Below are 21,595 nucleotides of genomic sequence, written 5' to 3' on the forward strand. Positions count from 1 at the left end.
GCGTTTGGGATGCAAATGAAAACAAAATGCCGGGGTCAATGTACTATAACGTAATAAAGCCAAATTGAAGCGTTTCATACTATTTAGGGCAAAATCCACTTTTTAGACCTGTTTAAGTGAGTGCTCGTAAGGTTTCCACGTACGTTTGGTGAAAGTAGGGCTCCGCGTCGCGTTTTAGTGCAATAAACTGTTGGTAGAAAAATGTGTGGTTAGGTGTTTGAACTGGGTTTTGGGGACACACTAAAATTTTGCATGTCGTCCTGCTCCTCCACCGCCAAAATGAAGCGAAAGCGGAAGGAGGCTTGCCCTTCTCCTATTCTGGATGATAGTCCCAAAAGGTAAATGCAATTTTTACGGTTTTCTAATGTTTATCTCTACTATACAGGGTGTCCAGTTTGTAGGAGATACAAAGTTGTTTATACAGTGTGTGTTTTCTTAAAAATCAGGGATTTGTTTTCTGGGAAAATGCTCGAAAACGTCAATATTTATTTTTTATTTTGATTTGATAATAAACTAATGTATACAGTGTGACCCAAAAACAAGTTACGACTGTCAACTTACATGTCTAACCTAACCTAACTTAACAGTCTGATAATTCCACTATCAGACTGTTAAACCATTTAACAGTGTGTTAAACATAAACTTCGTATTCACCATTGTGAATTGACGTCTAACATTTAGTTAAATCTAACTAGGTATGTAAAATCGGCTTGTTAAATCCGTAACAGAAGGTTAAACAGGAAGGGAAGAAACTAGGGTTATGTTTAATATTTACATATTCATATTCATAATATTGCCTTTTCCAATTTTTGTCGCCTTTTTAGAGCGGTTTGCTGATTGATTATTAAAGTCATTATGGACAGAATGGATAGAGTAGACTTTCATCTGTTAGATTCATCAGAAAGTGAAGATGAAATGATGGTGAGAGTAGTGAGACCAATTATAAGACCAAGAAATAACTTATTATCGGAATTAAATGGTAAAGAATTTAAGAATAGATTTAGAATGAATAAGCACTCCTTCAGACCCCTTGTAAATTTATTAGAAGGCATTGAGGATGATCCCAGAACCAAACTAAATAATCCGATATCAAAAGACAATCAAGTGTTAATTGCTCTCAGGTTCTATGCAACTGGATCCTTCCAGATAAACATAGGTGATCATATTAATGTTTCTCAACCAAGTGTATCCCGTATTGTGAGTAATGTTACTAAGCATATTGCATCACTCAGACCTATATTTATTAACATGCCACAAACTGATATTGAAAAGCAACAAGTGGCATTACCCTTTTTTGAACTCGCTGGATTACCAAGGGTTATAGGAAAGTTTTTGAAAAAAGTTTGTAAAGAGAATTTAATCTACAATATTTTTTAAGGACCACTTGACTGTACCCACATAAAAAATCAGTCACCTGGAGGAGACAATAGTGAGGTTTATCGAAATCAAAAGGGATATTTCAGTATAAATACTCAGGTGATTGGAGATGCAAAGTTGAAAATAATGGATATTGTTTCTCGTTGGCCTGGGTCAGTTCATGACACCACTATTTTTAATGATTCCAACATTAGAGCCAGATTTGAAAACAATGAATTTTCCCCATATACTCTAGTTGGTGATGGAGGGTATCCTTGCAGAACATATTTGTTGACACCACTCATACAACCTTATACTCTACCAGAGGAAAGATACAATTCAAGCCAAATTAAAACTAGAAATCCTGTTGAAAGGTTATTTGGTGTATGGAAACGTAGATTTCCTTGTTTATCTCAGGGAATGAGGATTGATGTTCAAAAAGTTTGTGAAGTGATTGTAGCAACTGCTGTTTTACATAACATGTGTTTGATGGCGAATGATAATGCTGAGTCCTTTGAAGGCGATGATAATGACATGGTAGAAAACATTGGAGAGGAAGTCCAACAGATACACAATGAGAACCATAACACAAGTGTACGAGATGCGTTAATTGCAAATGTGTTTGCTGTTTAGAAGATATAATATACTATATAATTTTTAGAAAACAAATGTGAGACTTGTTTTATAAGTCAACCGACAACAACCAAATACAAATTTTGATTTGAATTTGAAAGTTTGAAGTTTGAATAAGGAATAAATTGAGGTTAGATCGTCATTACAGCCATGTTGCCAAGAATAACTTCTTACTTATCAGTTTGTTTACTATACGGACCAGCCAATAGCTTGGTGAATAAGTACATTTCTTAACAAGGGGTTATTTGCTATACCATTGTTAGCTAACAGTCTGTTAAGCCGGGTAATGGTGAATACGGCCGTAATTGAGTTATTTTAACTTATTTTTGGGTCACCCTGTATACATTAATTTATCATCAAAAAAATCCTAATCAAAAATAAATCTTGACCTGTCCCAGAGCGTTTTTCCAGAAAACAAATCCCTGATTTTTAATAGAATGTATGGGTGACTTTATGAACACAGTGTATGGAAGAATAGTTGCGTACTGGTACGCGTAAAAATTGTGTAGGTTTGTCTTTGAAAGATATCCAAAACCCTATTTGTTTTAATGTTCTTTACAGTTCATGAAGCCTGCAGAGCGAATGTGACGTCACGATGAATGTAATTTGGCAAAACCATAATTTGACCAACTGTCAAATTACGTCATTGTGACGTCACATTCGCTGTGCTGTCTGTATGAAGCATGAAAAGGAATGCGTCTAACATAACTAGCTCAAAAAATGTTTGGTTTTGTTTTGATACAGTCAGTTATGTTGTTTTTAGAGATTTTTTTCTATTTGACAGCTTTTGTTTCTATTTTCCAGAACTAAAGTCCAGGCGCAACGAAAATTTGCCCAAAACTCGGGAGTTCACAGTCCGATTCTAACCCCAATTCGAGACTTGGACCTTTCAGAAGATGCTCGTACCAGCTCTATGTCTGAACCAGTTGAACTACTACCCATGAAACGACCCAACACTGAAGATTTTTTAACTTTCCTGTGCTTTAGAGGCACCCCCATTTTACCCTCCAATTTGCAGTTCTTCAACACAGCTTCCATTGTAGCTGACGGACAAGTACATGAAATTAAAGGCGGGTGCCCGAAAAACGGCCCTATAGACATTACCAAGTGCGCAGGCAGCTCGTCAGAGAAACCGTTTATCGCTTTTGGAGTGAGAAAACGCGCTGATCCTATAGTAATCAGCAGACAGATGGAAAAAAAGCGAAGACACGCTTTGGCAATCCAAGCGTTGCGACGGAAGTACCAAGAACAGAAAATGGCCAAAATTAGAGCCTTAACAATCAGTAAACTGAGCGAGAAAACCACTAATAAGACCCTCGTTAAAACAAACACAATCCAGAAAACAGAAACAGTTACCAAGAAGAATAATACCATGGAAAAAACCAAAGTTATTGCAACAAAACACGTTAAAGTTACAACGCAAACTTTAAAGACAAAAGTGAAACCGCGCATGTGTTTGAGGAGTTTCAGGGGTAAATTTGTGCAGAAAGAACTGCCATTCAGGCCTAAACGACCTCTACCCGAAAAAACTTCAAATTCCCCACCAACAATAAAAAACACTGAACCTCCAAGAAAACCCATAGAAAGTAAACCAGCGAAAAAAGTGACAGAAGTCAACACCAAATCTAGAGTCACTAGATCAGGCTCAGAAACAGCCAGTACACCACAATCAACCTCAGTAAAACGCCCTCAAATAAAAAGAAGAATCCTTCTCCCAACTTCTGCCATGGTGAACACTATAGTGAAACCAAAACTCAGATCAACGACAGTGAAGAAAACGGTAATCTCCAGACGGAAGGCTCAGCAGCGGCTAAGAACCAGAATTCCGCGCAAAGAACCCCCCAAAAAAAGTGAATCTTCCAACGCGTCTCAAGAAGACCAAAAACCAGGACAGGAACTCTCCAAACGAGTTACCAGAAGAGATACGGACCCCCAAACTGAACCCAAAAAGGAAATAACCAAAAACCTTGAAGTGAAACGCGAAGTAAAAATTGCTGAAACAGCCACCAAGAAAGTGGTGAAGAAAAACTTGAACTTAAAGCGCGACTTTGCACTAAAAACTGAGAGTAAAGAGATCAAAAAGAATGTTGCAATGCATAAAACCAGTGATACGGTCCTGGAAAAAACTGAGTCAGGACAGAAGGTCACTCAAGACGTCAAAACAATGGAAATGACCACAGTGCGGAGGGTGTTAACTAGAAAGTCTGAGGAAGCCAAAGTGAGCCCTTCTAATAAACGAACCAAGAATGCGGAATCCAAACAAGTTCTACGCGATATATCGGTGAAGAAGGATAGTAGTGACGATCCTAAAAGTTCTAAAAACGTTAAGAAAGTTGTGGTGAAGAGTCAGAGTGAAGATTCAATACAAAAAGAGGAAGTTGAAGAAGTTCCAAGAAGGTTAACCCGAGACTATAGTCTTAAGTTGTCAAGTGAAGAAGGTAAGAGTAAACCTACTGGAGAAAATAAGATGAAGAAGAGTGATCAAAAAAGTTCTAGTCCAGTTCAACCAATTAAATCTGAAGATGTTAGTTACAAAACTGAAGAAGCACTTTCTCCAATCCTCTTCAAAGAAGCAGTTAAAATTGACAAAGAAGACGTGACTGAAGTATCCAAACCAGTTACTACAGCAACTCTTACTGTCCAGTCTCAAGAAAGCGTAACTGAACTCGAAAAAAGCCCAACCAAAGAAGATACTCCTCCTCTGGAAGCGTTAAAGAAACCCAAACGACCACAGCCGATCAACCCGAAACGGAAACCACCTTCTGATACCCCAATAACCTCTTCAAGACCTACCAGAAAGACTAAAGAGGCCGCAGCCATCTACATGGAGATCCTGAGCCATAAACTGGTCAACGACCATACTATAGACGACGACAACATCTCTATAGACAGTTTTCCCGAATTACCCAACGTTAAAAGGACTGAACAACGCGAGATTGAGTTGAAAGCGCAAGCCAAAGAAATCAAAAGCAGTCCAGAAGAGGTGGTTATTCAAAGCGAAATTGTGTGCAAAAGAAAGCTCAGTCCCGCTTTAGCCAGTTCTGACGAATCGGATAATGAAGTGCTTCAAATCAAAGTGCAGCGCAAATCTTCATTGGTCAATCCTTCTGAAGAGAGTGAAGATCAGGTAATAAAACGACAAGCTCGAAGAGGTAACACCCAGCAGAGTGAAAACTCAGACAGTAATTCTTCTGATGAATCCTTCCACGTGGATGTTAGAGTACCCAGAAAGAGGAAAAACACTAGAAGTCGTGCCAGACCTGCTTCCAGCGTGTTGGAAACTAACGTGGATATTATCCTGGAAGCAGCCAGGGTTTTAGAGAGTGAAAAACCTCCTAAAGAAATTGTGGACTCTGATGATGAGTCCACAACCTCGAGTATTAACTTAAAAAGCTTGCAAGTCAAACAGAGAAACAAAAAACTATCCAAGAAGAAGACTTCCATCAAGTCAGGAGGAAGTTTCAGTGATTCTGACGAAGAGCCACTGGCAAAGCTCACAGTGAAAGCTGATCCAGACCAAAACCCAAAGAAACCACCAAGAAAAACAGCAGACAAAGTCCTGGCCAATCCAGCCAGCATTATGGAACCCAAACCAAAAAGGGAATGCACTAAAAGACCTTCATATTACTTGCCAATGATGTCTAGCAGCGATGAAGACGAGAAGTCCTACTTCCACGGCTTTAGCACACCCAAAAAAGAGGAAGTGGAGAAACCTAAAGTGTTTGTGCAGGCCACTCTTGACCTTTTAAGCAAAGATATTGGCCGAAAAGGCAAGGTTAACATGTCGAACGAGCAGATAGAGCAGTGGTTGAAAGATTCTGCGTTGGCAGGCAGTAGTGTAGCTAAGGAGAACGACGCCATGTTGAAATTTGGCGAGAAAATCCCGGCTGAAACGTTCAAATCTGAGCCTGTGTTGGAGAAAATTTGTGTAGAGAAACTTGAAGAACCGCAAGCGGGCTGCAGTAAATTTGCAACCTTTGGGAAACCCCAAAAAACGGATGTTAAATCACCTTTGTCAGATCGCAAGTGGATTTTCAAGAAAGACAAAAAAGACACCACCCCTAATAAAAATGCATTTTCACCAGAAAACGAGTGCAGCGTTTACGCCTTTGGGGAGGATAATGAAGATCCTGTGGTCAGCACTCCGTTTCGAAGACCTTCGAGAAGACCGTCAAGTACAGCAACATCAAGGTCGGAAGATGACTTTTTGAAGAATGATGAACTGTCTAAATTGGGTAAGTCTATTAATTTACTTTATGCACTTTTAATCCCTCATTTGAGGGATAAAAGAGACACTTTTAATCCCGCAGAATTTTCATCCGTAAAATTCTCTGCATTCTGTTCAACGCACCATTTTTGGTAAACAAGAAACTGTTTTTTGTAAGCCTCGCGAGATTTTTCTGGAAGAAGGCTAGCGATGGCCTCTTGGGCGGCCTCTTCAATGTTCATTTTCAAAAAATACGATTTTTCTGGACTCAGCGTTTGATAACAACTGATTGACATTTGTTTTGTGCCATAGCAACACTTCCAGGGCACAATAAATTTTAAGTGATTCCACCATGCCAACAACAATCAATAACAACTATCAGTAATACGAGAGTACCGTTGTAACCACTGTTAGTTTTGTAATTCTTTTTATTTTTAGTTTCTCGCATTCTAAAGTGCATAAAATAGTATATAAACCTCGTGACTAAAGTGTCTTTTAATCCCTTAGCGAATTGTATCCTAACCTAACCAAACCTTTCGCAGCGGGATTAAAAGAACCACTTTAGTCCCTAGGTTTATAATATACTATTAGGTGGAATAATTGTGACGTTTTGTGTTACAGGTCACTTTAGAAAACCCAACCCTTCCGACTCGGAGGACTGCTTTAACATTCCCCAGAACCCAGCCAAGTTGATTAAAACTGGCAAAGGTGCGTTTCAAGACGGAATGGTACCTCCTTCCGCTTACCATAGCAAGCGACAGAAACAGTCGAGCGGGGAAAAGTTTCTGGAACCGTTCGACGATTCCAAATACAAGGTGCCGAGCTCGCCCAGCGCTAGTAGCGGCAGCAGCGCGAAACTGTACAAAAAAGGACAGCCGAAGAAGGCTCCTAAGGCTTGGGAGTGCGCCAGTCCGGTTTACGTGACCGATTTCCCCAAACCAAACGAACCAGCTAAGTACGTGGAAGCTCCGGTGTTTCATCCCACCGGTAAGTGAATTCTAGCATAGCTCAAGATTGATCAAGAAAAAGCAGTAAGCTGGGGGTAAGCTTCTTCTTGACTAATCACAAAATACATTGAGTTACACAAAGATGTATAAAACAAAAATAAAATGAAATGACGTCACAAAAACATTACCCACACAAAAAAGAACCACCCCAATCTTATGTGCCTAACTAAAATAATCCTGAAGACTATATGGTTCGAGATCTATAAGAAACGTTTTTAATTTTCGTTTAAACATTTTTTCTACAGTAATCTTAATATCAACATTTAATTTATTATAACATTTGATGCCCATATAATATACACCTTTTTCAAACAATGCTAGCCTATGTTTCGGATAAGGAATGTCACTTGTGCGAGTAGGATAATTGTGATTGACATTTGATACAAATTCAGCTTGGTTTTTAAAAACGAACATAACTATTTCATACAGTGCGTTTTTTTTTAACGCGCAACATAGGATTTTACGTGTTAAATTTTTAAGCCCATGTTAGACCACGTTGTTTTGGAACTACAAGTGTAAAACTTGACGGGTGTGTGTTTAGATATTTTAGGCATTTTTAAATCTTTTCTAGACGTTTTAGACGTTTTGGAACGTTTCTTAGACATTTTAGTCATTGTGCAACAATTTCTAGACACTTTCAACATTTTCTAGACATTTTAAGCGTTTTGAAGCATTATCTAAGCATTTTAGGCTTTTTGGAAACTTTTCTAGAAATTCTAGACATTTTTGAACATTTTCTAGACATTCTAGGCATTTTGGAACCTTTTCTAGACATTTTAGACATTTTCTAAACATTTTAGGCATTCTGGAACATTTCTTACACATTTTAGGCATTGTGGAACAATTTCTAGACACTTTGAACATCTTCAAACATTTACTAGGCATTTTTGAAAATTTTCTAGACATTTTAGACATTTTGGAACATTTCTTAGATATTTTGGACTTTTTTAAGACAACTTAGACAGTTTGTAGACATTTTAGACGTATTGGAACCTTTTCTTGATCCTTTAAGACATTTTGAACTTTCTAGACACTTTAGACATCCAGAAACATTGTCTAGACACTGTAAACATCTTGAACACTTTCTAGACATCGTTCAAACAGACGTTCAGACATCTTGAACACTTTCTGTCTAAATAGTGTTTCAAAGTCTAAAACCCGCAAAAACACTGTAAAAAAGAAAAAAAATGTCGGAAAAATACAAAACTTGGAAGTATCCTGAAGCTTAAGTAAGTTTACCAATTCGGTCTAAAAAGTGTTTACAAACTAACAAAAAATCATCTTTTTTCGAAAAGATTTTATCTTTCCATACTCCCTGTATGCATGGTAGGTGTTTGTTTCTGATACTGGTAGGGCAGGTAGCAGGTAGAGTGACATATTTATTTTTTTTTCATTTTATGATCGTTTGGGATACTGTTTGGCTTCAAATTGAGGTCACTTTGAACAATCATTTATAAAAATACTTCTTTTGATCTTAATTTTCTTGATATAAAGTTAATATTAGCATTTTGATCACCCTGTTTCACTTTCTACGCCCAATTTTACCTGCTACCTGCCGTGCCAGTATCAAAAACAACAAGCACCTACCATGCATACAGGGAGTATGGAAAGATAAAATCTTGTCGAAAAAAAAATGATTTTTTGTTAATTTGTAAACACTTTTTAGACCGAATTGGTAAACTTACTTAAGCTTCAGGGTACTAAACACACACCCGTCAAGTTTTACACTTGCAGTTCCAAAACAACGTGGTCTAACATGGGCTTAAAAATTTAACACGTAAAATCCTATGTTGCGCGTTAAAAAAAACACACTGTATATGTATAAAGGGTAAACAGTAAGCAGTCTTTTAGACTTAAATACTCCTCGGCAAGATTGTAATGGTGACATTTTATAAATTATTCTTAATATTCGCTTTGGAGTAACGAAAATGTTTTGAGCTTTAAAGTTTATTCCCCAAAAAATAATACCATATTTCATTGCTCCTTCGAAATTCGCAAAGTAGAGTGTTCTCTTGGCTGCGTCATCCAGATATTTAAGAGACTACACGAATACAGTAGCAAACTTTATTAAGTTTATCATTAAGATATTCAATATGATGAGACCAGTCTAAAAATTCATCAATATAAATTTCCAGAAACTTGGTTTTGTCAGATATCTTGACTGTCACAAACAAGAATAGACTCAGGCTTAGTGATTCTATTTAATTTAGTTCTAAATAGCATACTGCTGGTTTTAGATTTGTTTAAAAGTAATTTATTTATTTCAAACCAAGAACTTACTAACGAGAATAGCTCATTTGCATTTGCATTTAGTTCACCCATATCTGATCCCCCAACCAGTAAGTTTGTGTCGTCAGCATATTCAGTTAAAGAATATTTTGGATGAACTACTTGATAGTTTAGATCGTTTAGATACACTATAAATAAAAGAGGGCCCAGTATACTTCCCTGTGGAACGCCGACTGTACTTTGCGATATTTCTGATTTATAATTTATTCCGTTTTCGTTCAAAACTACCCTCTGCGTTCTTCCGTTTAATATAATAATAATGTTTATTTATTTAGCCAAATGCTATATACAAAAACGATTAAAAAGTAAACAGTGCAAAAATATAGTACAAAATATTCAATAGAATTAAAATACTATTTACAATACAATACAATTTAAAAAAAAATATAACCGATAAATCCATGAGACGACCAGCTTACACGTTGAACGGCACATATTTCCTCAACATTGTACTAAAATTTTTAAAATTATCACAGTTTTTCAAATCATTTGGTAGCTTATACTCAGATAGTCCTCCACATAAGATGGAGTTTGACATTTGGTTTAATCGATACCTATCAACTAAGATAAAATCGTTACAATTTCTTGTTTGATAATTATGAACGTCCTTAAAATATGTTACTTTATCACAGATATAGGCAGGTAGTAATTTATTTCTTAATTTATAGAGAAAAACATAGACATCATAGATAATTCCTTGTTTAACCGACATGACATTGGTAACACTCGACATCAACTTTACAGGAGTGTATCTGTTACAATTTAAAATTGTTCTTAATGCTCTATTTTGAATTACTTGAAATTCATTTATTTTGTAGTTTGGCAAATTGTATAACAATGCAGAACAAAATTTAAGATACGGTGCCGCCAGACAGTTATACATAAGATATTTGGTATACATAGAAAGACTTCTGCCAACTCTATAAATAAATCCAACTCTTTGTGAAGATTTTCTCATGATATAGTCAGCATGCGGACGAAAAGTTAGTTCAGAATCCAACATAACTCCAAGATATTTAATTCTACTTTCATGTATTAACCTGTCGTTGTTGATTTTAATGTTTATGTTTTCTATATGAAGACTACGCAACATATATTTTTTCCCAAATATGCAAAATTTAGATTTCGAGGTATTAATGCTTAATTTATTTACACATAACCATTCAAAAATGCGGTCCAAATCATTGTTGATTGTCCTAGCCATTTCACTTACATCATTTAAGTAAGATTTAAACAAATCAAGAGCGGTCCCTCTAATCCCGTAAAGCCATAATTTTTTTGAATAGAATGTCCCTATTCAAACAGTCAAATGCTTTCGACAAGTCTCAAAATATTCCCAGTGCCACGTCGCCCCCTTCCAAGAGCTCTAAAACAGCTTGAGTGAATTGATAAATAGCAGTTTGTGTAGATCTCTTGGATGTTGGTTCCCAGAAAAGACATTGCATTCTTTTAAAAATCCAACTAGTCTTACACTCATGACGATTTCGAACAGTTTAGAAAAACTAGGAAGTAGACTTATGGGTCTGTAGTTTTCAAATAAAGTTATGTCCCCTTTATTTTTATACAGGGTGGACCATAAGTAATGGGACATAAAGCTACAGCATATTCTTGATATCAAAATAATACGATTTAGCTAAATTGTCCTATGCCAAAAGTTAAAATTAAAAAAGATATAGGGTGTGAAAGTTAAATTTTAATTTTTGATTTTTTATCATATTTTCACGGTCTATTGATATAAAGCACTGAAAATTTATATAGGGAGGTTTTGCCAGGCGGAAAATAGAATGCTTTTATCTATTGTGTAGTGGCCGATAGGGGGCGCTACCGGCAACCATTTCAGCTGCTTAAAAAGACTCAAACTTTTATTTACACAACTGAACCGGCTATACAACTTTAAAATATGATTTTAATAGGGTTTTTAAGTAAAAAAGGTATACATGTTCTGAGTCTTAAAAGTTGACCGTTTACGAGGTATTTAATATTTTAATATTGCATACATGTCCATATGCTAATAGATTAAAAAGTTAAGGGTGAAAGAAAATTTATGTAATTCGTACAAAACATAAAAAAACTATAATTGGGAGACCTTTTAGATAAATCACACAACAAAAATACCGAAAATAATAGATAATACAGGGTGGTCCAGTTTTAAGTGTCAATAATTCACCATTCGATAGCCAATCAAAAAATAAGTTGACTTCCATTATGTAATTTTTCTGAAAAACGTTTCCTAAGATACAGACCACCAAATTTCAATTTAAAAAATCGTTTTATAGTGTAAAACCGAACATTCAAGACTTGTGAGAGTCCAAATTTGTACTCAATAGTCTAAAAACTTGCTATTAACTACTAGGAATAGTCTTATAATTCGTTTTCTCAGACTGCCTTCCTGGTAAAAACTAAAAACAGTCCGGAAATCAAGACAAAGATTATATTGTACATGAAACTAATTTTTTGCTACTAAAAATAATCTAAAAGTTGATTTCTAAGGTTAAAACTAACTTTACTAGGACTAAAGAGTCCAAAAGTCTATTTTCAGGACTTTATTTAGTGTACAACTCAATTTTCTGAAACAAGACTAAAAGTAAATTAAATTTTCGGACTATTTTACTTCTCAAGACTAATATCCTAGCATTTGGTACCAACATTTTTTACTTTTATTACGGAAGAAACTTCTTTGTGGAAATAATCTTAAACTCGATTTTTCAGTCTTAAAAAGCACTAAAAACAGTCTGAATTTCTTAGAGATACTACAATTTATTGCACCTATGAGTGTAGAAATTTAATAGTAAAGAAGCTAAGATTGAAATGACATTTTCAAGACTATGGACAGTATCCAAACTGGCTTTTAGGCCTGATAAGTCAAAAGATAGTCTTGAAGCATCTTAAAGCACTAAAAACAGTCTAGATTTAAAAAAAAAACTATATTCAAGACTAAAATATTGAAATTTGTCTTCAAATTAAGAAAACAGTTCAAATGCAAATTTGAAGCTTCTGATGTCACTTTTCATTAGTTCAGAGTCACTTTTTGGTGTTCAAGTAAATTTTTAAGGTTTAAATGTATGAATTTGTACTCAAAAATTCTAGAAAAATCAATTTTTAATACTAAAGTCTCTCGATTTGTATTAAAACTGGTTACAAACAATTTTTAAGCTTCTGAAATAAATTTTTATCCTTTCTAAATCAATTTTCACAACTAAAGAATTTCAGTTTATTTGAAAACTATGAAAACTAGCTACAAGGAAATTTTTTAAGCTTCTTAAGTCAATTTTTCGTTTCCAAGACAATTTTTAAGTTTGGTTGGGTTAGTTTTGGGTCTTTGAACGTAATAAGTTAATTATTTCGTAAAAGAAGTATTAAATTAGAATTGTATAAGAGATAATTAATTTTTCATCGTGAACAATAAATTTAAAAGAAACTGTAATTTTTGAAAAATATCCAAAGACGTAGAAAATAAGGCAAAAACATGAAAACCATCTTCCTGTATCTACGCTTCTGGAGGATTTTGGCAAACGTCATTCATAATGAGTATTAATTTCTAGAGTGCTTGTTCCAAATTTGATTCAACGGTCTGACAGTTAAGACAAAAAAAAACGATTTTTTAAACTGAAATTTGAACTGTATTTTCCTTAGGAAGCCTTTTTCAGAAAAAATGACATAATGTATGTTAACTTATTTTTTGATGGGCTATCGAATGGTGAATTATTGACATTTAAAACTGGACCGCCCTGTAGATCGCATTCGTATTCTCAGATTTTTATCTGAATGATGAAATAATTTAAACCACTAGAAATTAAAGAATTAGAAATAAAAAATGTTTCTTTTGGACAACAGGTGTTCTACATAGGCAAAATAAAAACTTACTTTAATAAAAAAAATAATTTACTAATTTGAAAGTTGCTCTTTGCAATACCAAAATGTTAAATATCTCGAAAACGGTCAACATTTAAGACCCAGAACAAGTATACCTTTTTTACGTAGAATACCTATTAGTATCATATTTTAAAGTAGTATCGCTGGTCCAGTTGAAAAAAAAAAAGTTTGACTCTTTTAAAGCAGCTGAAATGGTTGAAAATAGATAAAAGCATTCTATTTTCCGCCTGGCAAAACCTCCCTATATAAATTTTCAGTGCTTTATATCAATAGATCGTGAAAATATGATAAAATCAAAAATTAAAATTTAACTTTCACACCCTGTATCTTTCTTAATACTAACTTTCGGCATAGGACAATTTAGCTAAATCGTATTATTTTGATGTCAAGAATATGCTGTAGCTCTATGTCCCATTAGTTATGGTCCACCCTGTATAGTGGCTTAATAGCCGATAACTTTAATTGATCATTTACGTAAATAATCTACCGTTAGCATTAATGACAGCTAAGTATTTTTTTTTTTGACAGAACAAGAGTTTCAAGATCCTTTAGAATACATCGAGCGGATCCGTCACAAAGCGGAACAATTCGGAATTTGTAAAATAGTGCCACCAAGCGGATTCAAGCCTGAATGCAAAGTATCAGACGATATGCGTTTCACCGCCTACAATCAGTACGTGCACAAGATGTTGCACCGTTGGGGTCCCAATTTCAAAGAATTCGTCGCCATCCGAAAGTATTTGACGACCCAGAGCATTTTTCTAAAAACTCCCCCATTGGTAAGTCGCTCTCGTTCGGTGAGTTCACTTAAACTAATACAAATATACAGATTGGCGGCATGGAAATTGACTTACCTAGACTGTACCAAACCGTGCAGTGCCTGGGCGGTTTGAAGGAGGTGATCGAGAAGAAGAAATGGTCTAAAGTGTCCGAGCACATGAAAATTCCCAAATCAGCTCAAGATCGAGTCACTAAGCTGGACGATATTTACTGCAAATATCTACTACCCTACGACACTCTATCACATGGTGAGTCATCTTCATGGTTGAACTTGCTTCTCTACTTGATGGATTTTAATTAGCTGAACGTGAAAAACTATTTGAAGAAGTTGACACCTTTTGGGCGAAAAAAGAGTCTCAGCAAGCCGATCAGGAAGTCTTTGATTCGGACGATAATGACGTCGACGAGTGCACCGTTAAAGGCAAATCAATGGCTTTGAACGCTTTTTACCGTATCGCTAGAAACACAATGTCGATGTACTTCAAAGTGGCTGAACCCACTGCTTCCGAAGTGAGTTACAATTCTATAACCGTTCGAATTTTAGTACAAATGAAAAATGTGCAGGTGGAGCAAGAGTTCTGGCGTTACGTCACTCAGAAACAGAACCACATATGCGTCCACTCAGCTTCGATCGATTGCGGTACCTGGGGGTATGGGTTTGCCGTCTCCAAGAACAGTCCCTTTGCTAAACATCCGTGGAATTTGAAGGTTTTGTCGAATAATGGCGGGTCGGTTTTGAGGTCTCTAGGACCAGTCATGGGTAAGTTTAATTTTACTCTATTTCCTCTATGTGAAATCATTCCTAATTTTTCATACTCCAACTAGCCCACAAGTGATTAGTCAATCGTTTATTTCTGATTTCTTATTTCTTATTAATTTAACAGGTAAATATTTTACTTTACCATGAAAATTTGACCGGTAAATTACCAGTAAATTACAAATACTGTGTTTCTGGAAATTCAAATTTTGACACGTTTTTCTCCCTGACTCTACCAAATTTTGTAATGTTTTTTTAGGCGATTGGATAGGAAATTTAATGAGGAATCCAAAAATGTGCTTAAAACAGTAATTTTCTCACTACAAGTGGGTTTCACACGCGATTTTGTCCCTGACTGTCTCTGCAAATAGTGTTTTTGGCAGTTTAAACTTTGACACCGCTTTTCTCCCTGACTGTACCAAATTTTGTAGTGTTTTTTCAGGTCTTTGAATAGGAAATTTAATGAGAATTCTTAAAATGTGCTTAAAGCAGCCATTTTCTCACTGCAAGTGGGTTTTACACGCGATTTTGTTCCTCACTGTCTCCACAAACTTTGTTTTTGTTAGTTCAGACTTTGACACCGCTTTTCTTCCTAACGGTACCAAATTTTGTAGTGTTTTTTCAGGTCTTTGAATAGGAAATTTAATGAGAATTCTTAAAGTGTGCTTAAAACAGCCATTTTCTCACTGCAAGTGGGTTTTACACTCGATTTTCTCCCTGACTGTCTCTACAAACAGTGTTTTTGGCAGTTCAAATTTTGATACCCCTTTTCTCCCTGACTGTACCAAATTTTGTAGTGTCTTTTCAGGTCGTTGAATAGGAAATTTAATGAGGATTCCAATAATGTGCATAAAAACTTGATTCGGTTACTCAAAGTGGGTTTTACAGGCTTTTTGTCCCTGACTGTCCTTAACAATATTTGAATTTCAGATTACAATTTCACTGATTTGTAAATTTGTTGCACCAAACCAGTTTTTCATAAATAACTCGAAAACAGTGAAAGTTACAAAAAAATTGCAAGAGACCAAATATGTTCCTAATCAACGTCTTAACCCAACACCGTAAATTTGCAGGACCGTTTTTGCTTGCAGTATACAGGGTGTGTATGAAAAGTATGATGATTGCTCTGCACGCAATTTTTCAGATATATTTTTTTTGTTCAATACCTCTGAAAAGAGGGGCTCAAAACGGTTAATTTGACTGGTTCAAACTCCCTAAACTCCCAAAAACAACCGAGTTACGAGGTGTTCAAATTTCAAATCACAACTTCAACTGATTTGAAAATTTGTTGCGTTACACTACTTTTTCGTTCTGCTCGCAAACGGTGAAAGTTTCAAAAAATTTGAAAGAGATCAAAAATCTTTGTTGAGAACTGCTAAACTAATCCCTGGAAGTTTCACAGTGAGTCTGTGCGGCTACTATACAGGGAGTGCATGAAAAGTGTAGTGATTCAGATTTGTCACACTTTTCAAAATTGTGACAGCCATGACAGAAAAATGATATCTTTAAGCAAATTTCGATTATTCCCATAAATTTACTGGTAAAACTGGTAAATTTTCCTGTCGCACTGAATTTTACTTTAAATTTACGCCCATCACTACTTTTGATTAATATGCTGAGCAAGTATTTTATTTTTAAGTAAATGATTTAAAGTAGTAAACGTGTTTATTACTGTACAGGGTGCTGCATTTTCGATGGTTTTACGGGGTACAGAGAAAACGGTAATAGATAGAAAAAAAAGTAGCATACGTGTTCTGATCTGTTTTTCTGAGCTGAGATGACTGGCGAAAAGTGGGCTGCGCAAACTTCTTTTGTTTCAAAGATACGGGGGGTTTTCGAAAATTGGTAATTTTTGAACCTCTTCTGTATTTCAGTTGCTCTTAAAGTTATCAAAAAAGGAAAAACGGTTCCCGGTAGAAGTTTTCATGTGGAATCCAATGGCGTAGTCAGTTTTTTTCTATTCCGTTTAGTTTCTGACATATGACAGTAAGTTACATTTTTTTAAATGGAACATCCTATATATTTTTACGTCATTTAATTCTCTTGATTTTTACCTTTTCAACAGTGTATTACAACATATAAGTTTGTAGAGGTTAATCTTGTTATTTAAAAAAAAGACCTTTGCTAATCTAAAAAAAGGCCAATATCTAAAATACCAAACAAAATCGGAAATCAAATAAACTAACACATTAGAAAATTAAATATTTTTAATAAATCTTATTAAAAATCTAAGTTACAAACAGTTCTACCGTCACTTTAATAAGAAAAGTGGCCATTTCTATTTTCTACTATTTTTAAGGTAGAAGTTGAAAAAACTGTTTATAAACGACATGTAACATGTTAATATGAACATAGCCAAATTTTGTTTCAACTGTGGGTATTTTTATACATATTATTTAGCACTTTTTTGTTAAGGAAACGCTTTTTTTCTAATTACCAAGATTAACGTTTATAAACTTATATGTTTTAATATATCGTTGACAAAGTAAAAATCAACATAATTAAATGAACTAAAAATATATAGGGTGTTCCATTTAAAAAAATATAACTTACTGTCATATGTCAGAAACTAAACGTAATAGAAAAAAACTGACTACGCCATTGGATTCTACGTCAAAACTTCTACCGGAAACCGTTTTTCCTTTTTTGATAACTTTAATAGCAAAGGAGGTTCCAAAATGTAAAACCATCGAAAATGCAGCACCCTGTACAGGGTCCGTATATTTAGACAATTTGTGATGACTTTTGTAACTAGAGAAAAATTGTTGATATAAATCACCAAAAAATCTTATTAAATAAAATTAAAATATTAAGGTAAAAAATAAATAAAAAATTGATTAATTTCGAATGGTACACTGTATATTGTCTGATTAGTTTTTAAATTTGCTTTTTTCTTTTGATTCCACAAATATATAATATCTTAACATTTGATTGAGCCGTTTTTGAGTTAAATAATGTAAAAATTGTAATTTTATGGATTTTAAAAGTATAGTTTATTAAACAATATACTAACCAACTGTCGTAAACGTAAGTCTCTTTGATTATTTATTCACGGCAACTGTGTTTTAAAAAATAAAAATATATTTTTGGAATCAAAAGAAAAAATCTATCAAATAACTCTAAAATATACCATTAAAACAAATGATCAAATTTGTGTTTTTTTCACCTTTGGTTTAGTTTTTCATTTTATTCAATAACGTTTTCTGGTGATTTTGGAAATGTTCAATAAGTCGTCACTAGCTGTCTAAATATACAAACTAACTTCTTCTTAGAGCAGATTTCTGTGTTAACTAACTACACTACAGATAATTACCAAATTATATCAAGCAACCTAGAAATACCTAAAGCAGATTTTACACCAAAAGTTTTACTTCAAAGAAATTGGACACATTTATTTGATCAAATTTTATGCATCAAATAAATTCATGAATTTCTTGAAGCATAATGTGATTTCGTTTTACACCTATCAAACTTTTATGTCAAAGCTGTCAATGAAAACAGTTTGGCCAACCAAGAAGATTATTCCTACTTTGTTTTCTTATTTTTCTGGTTTTTTGAATATTTTGAAATCTTATACTGTATTTATGTATTGATTTTTTCTGCAGCTTCAACTGAATACTAATAGTCAGTCTCTGATTTTAACCTCACTTTACTTTTCGTTTTTATCTGTTGGCAGTTGGCATTACGCAAAACGGCAAGTTTGATCAAATAAGTTGGATGAAAATAGAACCTGTCCTATTTGGTGAAAAATTTGAAGTAAAATTATTTGAAGGTAAATTTGACATAAAATTTTGTTTTACACTGGTAAAATTTGTCCTTGAAGCAGCTTCATGAATAAATTCATGAATTTGATTGAAGATACTGTTTTGATATACTATTAAACCTGCTGATACCACAAAACAAGCAGAAACCATCCTTAAGAAATCCATACGCAACTGAATCCCACCTCAGACCGTATCCATCACCAAAATAGAGTCTAGTCAATATGTGTGCAGTACACGCAAGCAATTTCCAGGCGTGACAGTACCAACCCTCCATGTGGGCATGGTATTCAGCGCTTGTTGCTGGTACCGTGACCCGCACGGCCTACCGTGGGCCGAGTACCTGCACACGGGCGGCAACAAGATCTGGTACGGCATACCGAGCTCCTCGTGCGAGGTGTTCCATGACGCCATGAAGAAACTGGTACCCAATTATTGCAGGGACAAGGAACTGTGGCTGCCATCCGACACCGCCATGGTACCGCCCGAAATGTTGCTCGAGCGTAACGTGTCGTTGTGTCGCACCATCCAGGAACCCGGCGAATTTATGGTTGTGTTTCCCAAAGTTTATACGTCCAGTATCAGTACCGGTTATGTGGTGTCTGAGAGTGTTTATTTCGCGCCGTTGTATTGGCTGAAAACTGCGCGTAGTTTGTTCGATGATTTGAAAAATAGCTGCGAACCTTCCATGTTCTCTTTGGACAGGTTGTTCCTAAGCATCGGGACCGATAACAGGTCGAGTGTGGAGGTTTTAAGGGCTGTACTACCTTTCATAGAAGAGCTGTGCTTTAAAGAAAAATCCAACCGGTTGAAGGTTAAAGAGTTTAAAATCGCTGAAGAGAAAATCACTTCTAGCGAGTCAAAAAAGAAAATTCAAACCGTGGACGGAGATTTAGAGTGCGAAATCTGCAGGACGAATTTATACGTATCTATGCTGGTGGACGTACAGGAAGAGCTCATCTACTGCCTGGACGATGGTATTAAACTCTTAGAAAAAGACGAGGCTAAAGATCGTTTCAAGCTCCGCTACAATCTGACCATGGAAGAACTAACCAGTTTTCCCTCCAAAGTGACGTCACTTATCGAGAGTAAACTCCAAAAAAAACCACCGCCCGGTAAATTCGCCGGTCTCCCAACACTTTTAAAATGAATATAGATGTCTCTCTCTATGTTTAACCCAAGCTTTAGCTGTGATTGGTGTTTAGAGACAGCGCTTTTTTTTATTTCTCGGACCCTGTGATATTTTTGTTTTGGTTGTACAAACCGTATTTTAATTCGTAACTTATTTAAAACAGACTAGTGTGTTGTTTGGTTTGTCGGTACTGTAAAGTAGGTAATATACCCAAAATGTAATGCTTATATTTGTGTAAATAAATGTTTCCTTTTTTTTCTTTGTTTATTGGGTCTTCTGTCTCACACAAAAAAGGTTTGTTGGGAAAATGGAATTTCGCATTAAACATGACTCCTAACATCAACAAGAATTTAAAATAAGATCAAAACTTAAAAACAACACAAAATCAAACAAAACCTATCTAAACCTGAACAACAAGCATTATACTCTCTCAAAAAAGACAACAACATGAAAATATTTCCAGCAGACAAAGGTAACGCTACAGTCATAATGGACTCTATTACATACCACAACAAAGTCATGACTCTTTTAAATGAAAACAATTACACAAAACTAAATAAAAACCCAACAGAAAAAATTGAAAGGCAAATTTACACTACTTTAAAAAAACATCGAGATCAATTTTCTGATCTTGAGAGGCGTAATCTTAATAGCAAAACACCACATTTTTATGGTGTTCCTAAAATTCATAAAAATAACATGCCATTAAGGCCAATTGTGAATAGTATAAATTCGCCTACTCACTCATTAGCTCGCTTCTTGCTAAACATTTTAAATCCTTTAGTAGGTAACACAGATTCTTACATAAAAAACTCTCCTCACTTTCTTGAAAAACTCAAACATATCGACATTAATCCAAATCATATTCTGGTAAGTTTTGATGTTGTAAGTTTATTCACGAACGTCCCAGTTGACAAAACTCTTTCAATTGTTAGATCTAAATTGCAAAATGATTCAAGTCTTGGGGAACGTACAAGCTTAAGCGTAAACACTATTTTAGAACTCTTAACAATTTGTGTTAAAACAACATTCTTCCAATATGGAGATGATTATTACCAACAAAATTCTGGAATGGCAATGGGTTCTCCATTGTCTCCAATATTAAGTAATATTTTTATGGAACATTTCGAAGAAAATAACATTAATAATTTTAATTATAAACCAACAATCTGGTGGAGATTGATGATGTTTTCACAATATATCCATTCGGTAATGATCATCTCAAACAATTTCTAACTCACATAAACTCAATAGAACCCACAATCAAATTTACAACAGAAACTGAACAAAATAACGAACTTCCATTCTTAGACATTCTAATCAAAAAAGACATAAACAAATTTGAAACAAAAGTATACAGAAAACCAACCCACACAAATAGATATTTAAACTACAAATCCAATCATCCAATAATGGTAAAAAAATTTATTGTAAAAAGTTTATTTGATAGAGCCAAAATTATTTGCAATAATGGACAATTTAATAAAGAAAAATTATTCATTAAAAATGTTCTAAAAGAAAATGACTATCCTGAAACATTTATTAATAAATGTTTTAGGGATTTAGAACTTCCAAAACAATCTGGAAATCAAAATCAAATTTTACCTTTTACTAACCTTTTTATTCCTTACATTCCAGGTATTTCTGACAAAATCAAACGAATAGCTAAAAATCAGAACAATATTTAGAACTCAAAACACATTAAGATCACACTTAACTAAAACAAAACCTCAAAATGAATTTACAAGAAACGTGATATATAAAATTCCTTGCGAATGCAATCAATTTTGTATTGGTGAA

General features: G+C 34.7%; 1 protein-coding gene across 3 annotated transcripts; it reads left to right on the plus strand.

Annotated features, from left to right (window-relative positions):
- Positions 1 to 10: 10 nt before the first annotated feature.
- Positions 11 to 20,050, plus strand: Jarid2 (Jumonji, AT rich interactive domain 2). 3 transcript variants are annotated; one of them, XM_081984055.1, is made up of 8 exons: positions 11 to 338; positions 2,794 to 6,224; positions 6,818 to 7,183; positions 13,894 to 14,144; positions 14,195 to 14,393; positions 14,447 to 14,655; positions 14,710 to 14,905; positions 18,918 to 20,050. In XM_081984055.1, the coding sequence occupies exons 1-8, from the start codon at positions 253 to 255 to the stop codon at positions 19,811 to 19,813; spliced, it is 5,634 nt and encodes a 1,877-aa protein (XP_081840181.1). In that variant the 5' UTR covers positions 11 to 252; the 3' UTR covers positions 19,814 to 20,050. The 3 variants fall into 3 exon arrangements, with proteins under 3 accessions (XP_081840181.1, XP_081840182.1, XP_081840180.1); XM_081984056.1 differs by lacking the exon at positions 18,918 to 20,050 and adding an exon at positions 18,579 to 18,881; XM_081984054.1 differs by having other exon boundaries at positions 14,447 to 14,905.
- Positions 20,051 to 21,595: the final 1,545 nt, after the last annotated feature.

Source organism: Ips typographus, linkage group LG7, assembly GCF_016097725.1.
Source record: "Ips typographus isolate SLU linkage group LG7, UJ_Ityp_2.0, whole genome shotgun sequence".
Classification (NCBI taxonomy): domain Eukaryota; kingdom Metazoa; phylum Arthropoda; class Insecta; order Coleoptera; family Curculionidae; genus Ips; species Ips typographus.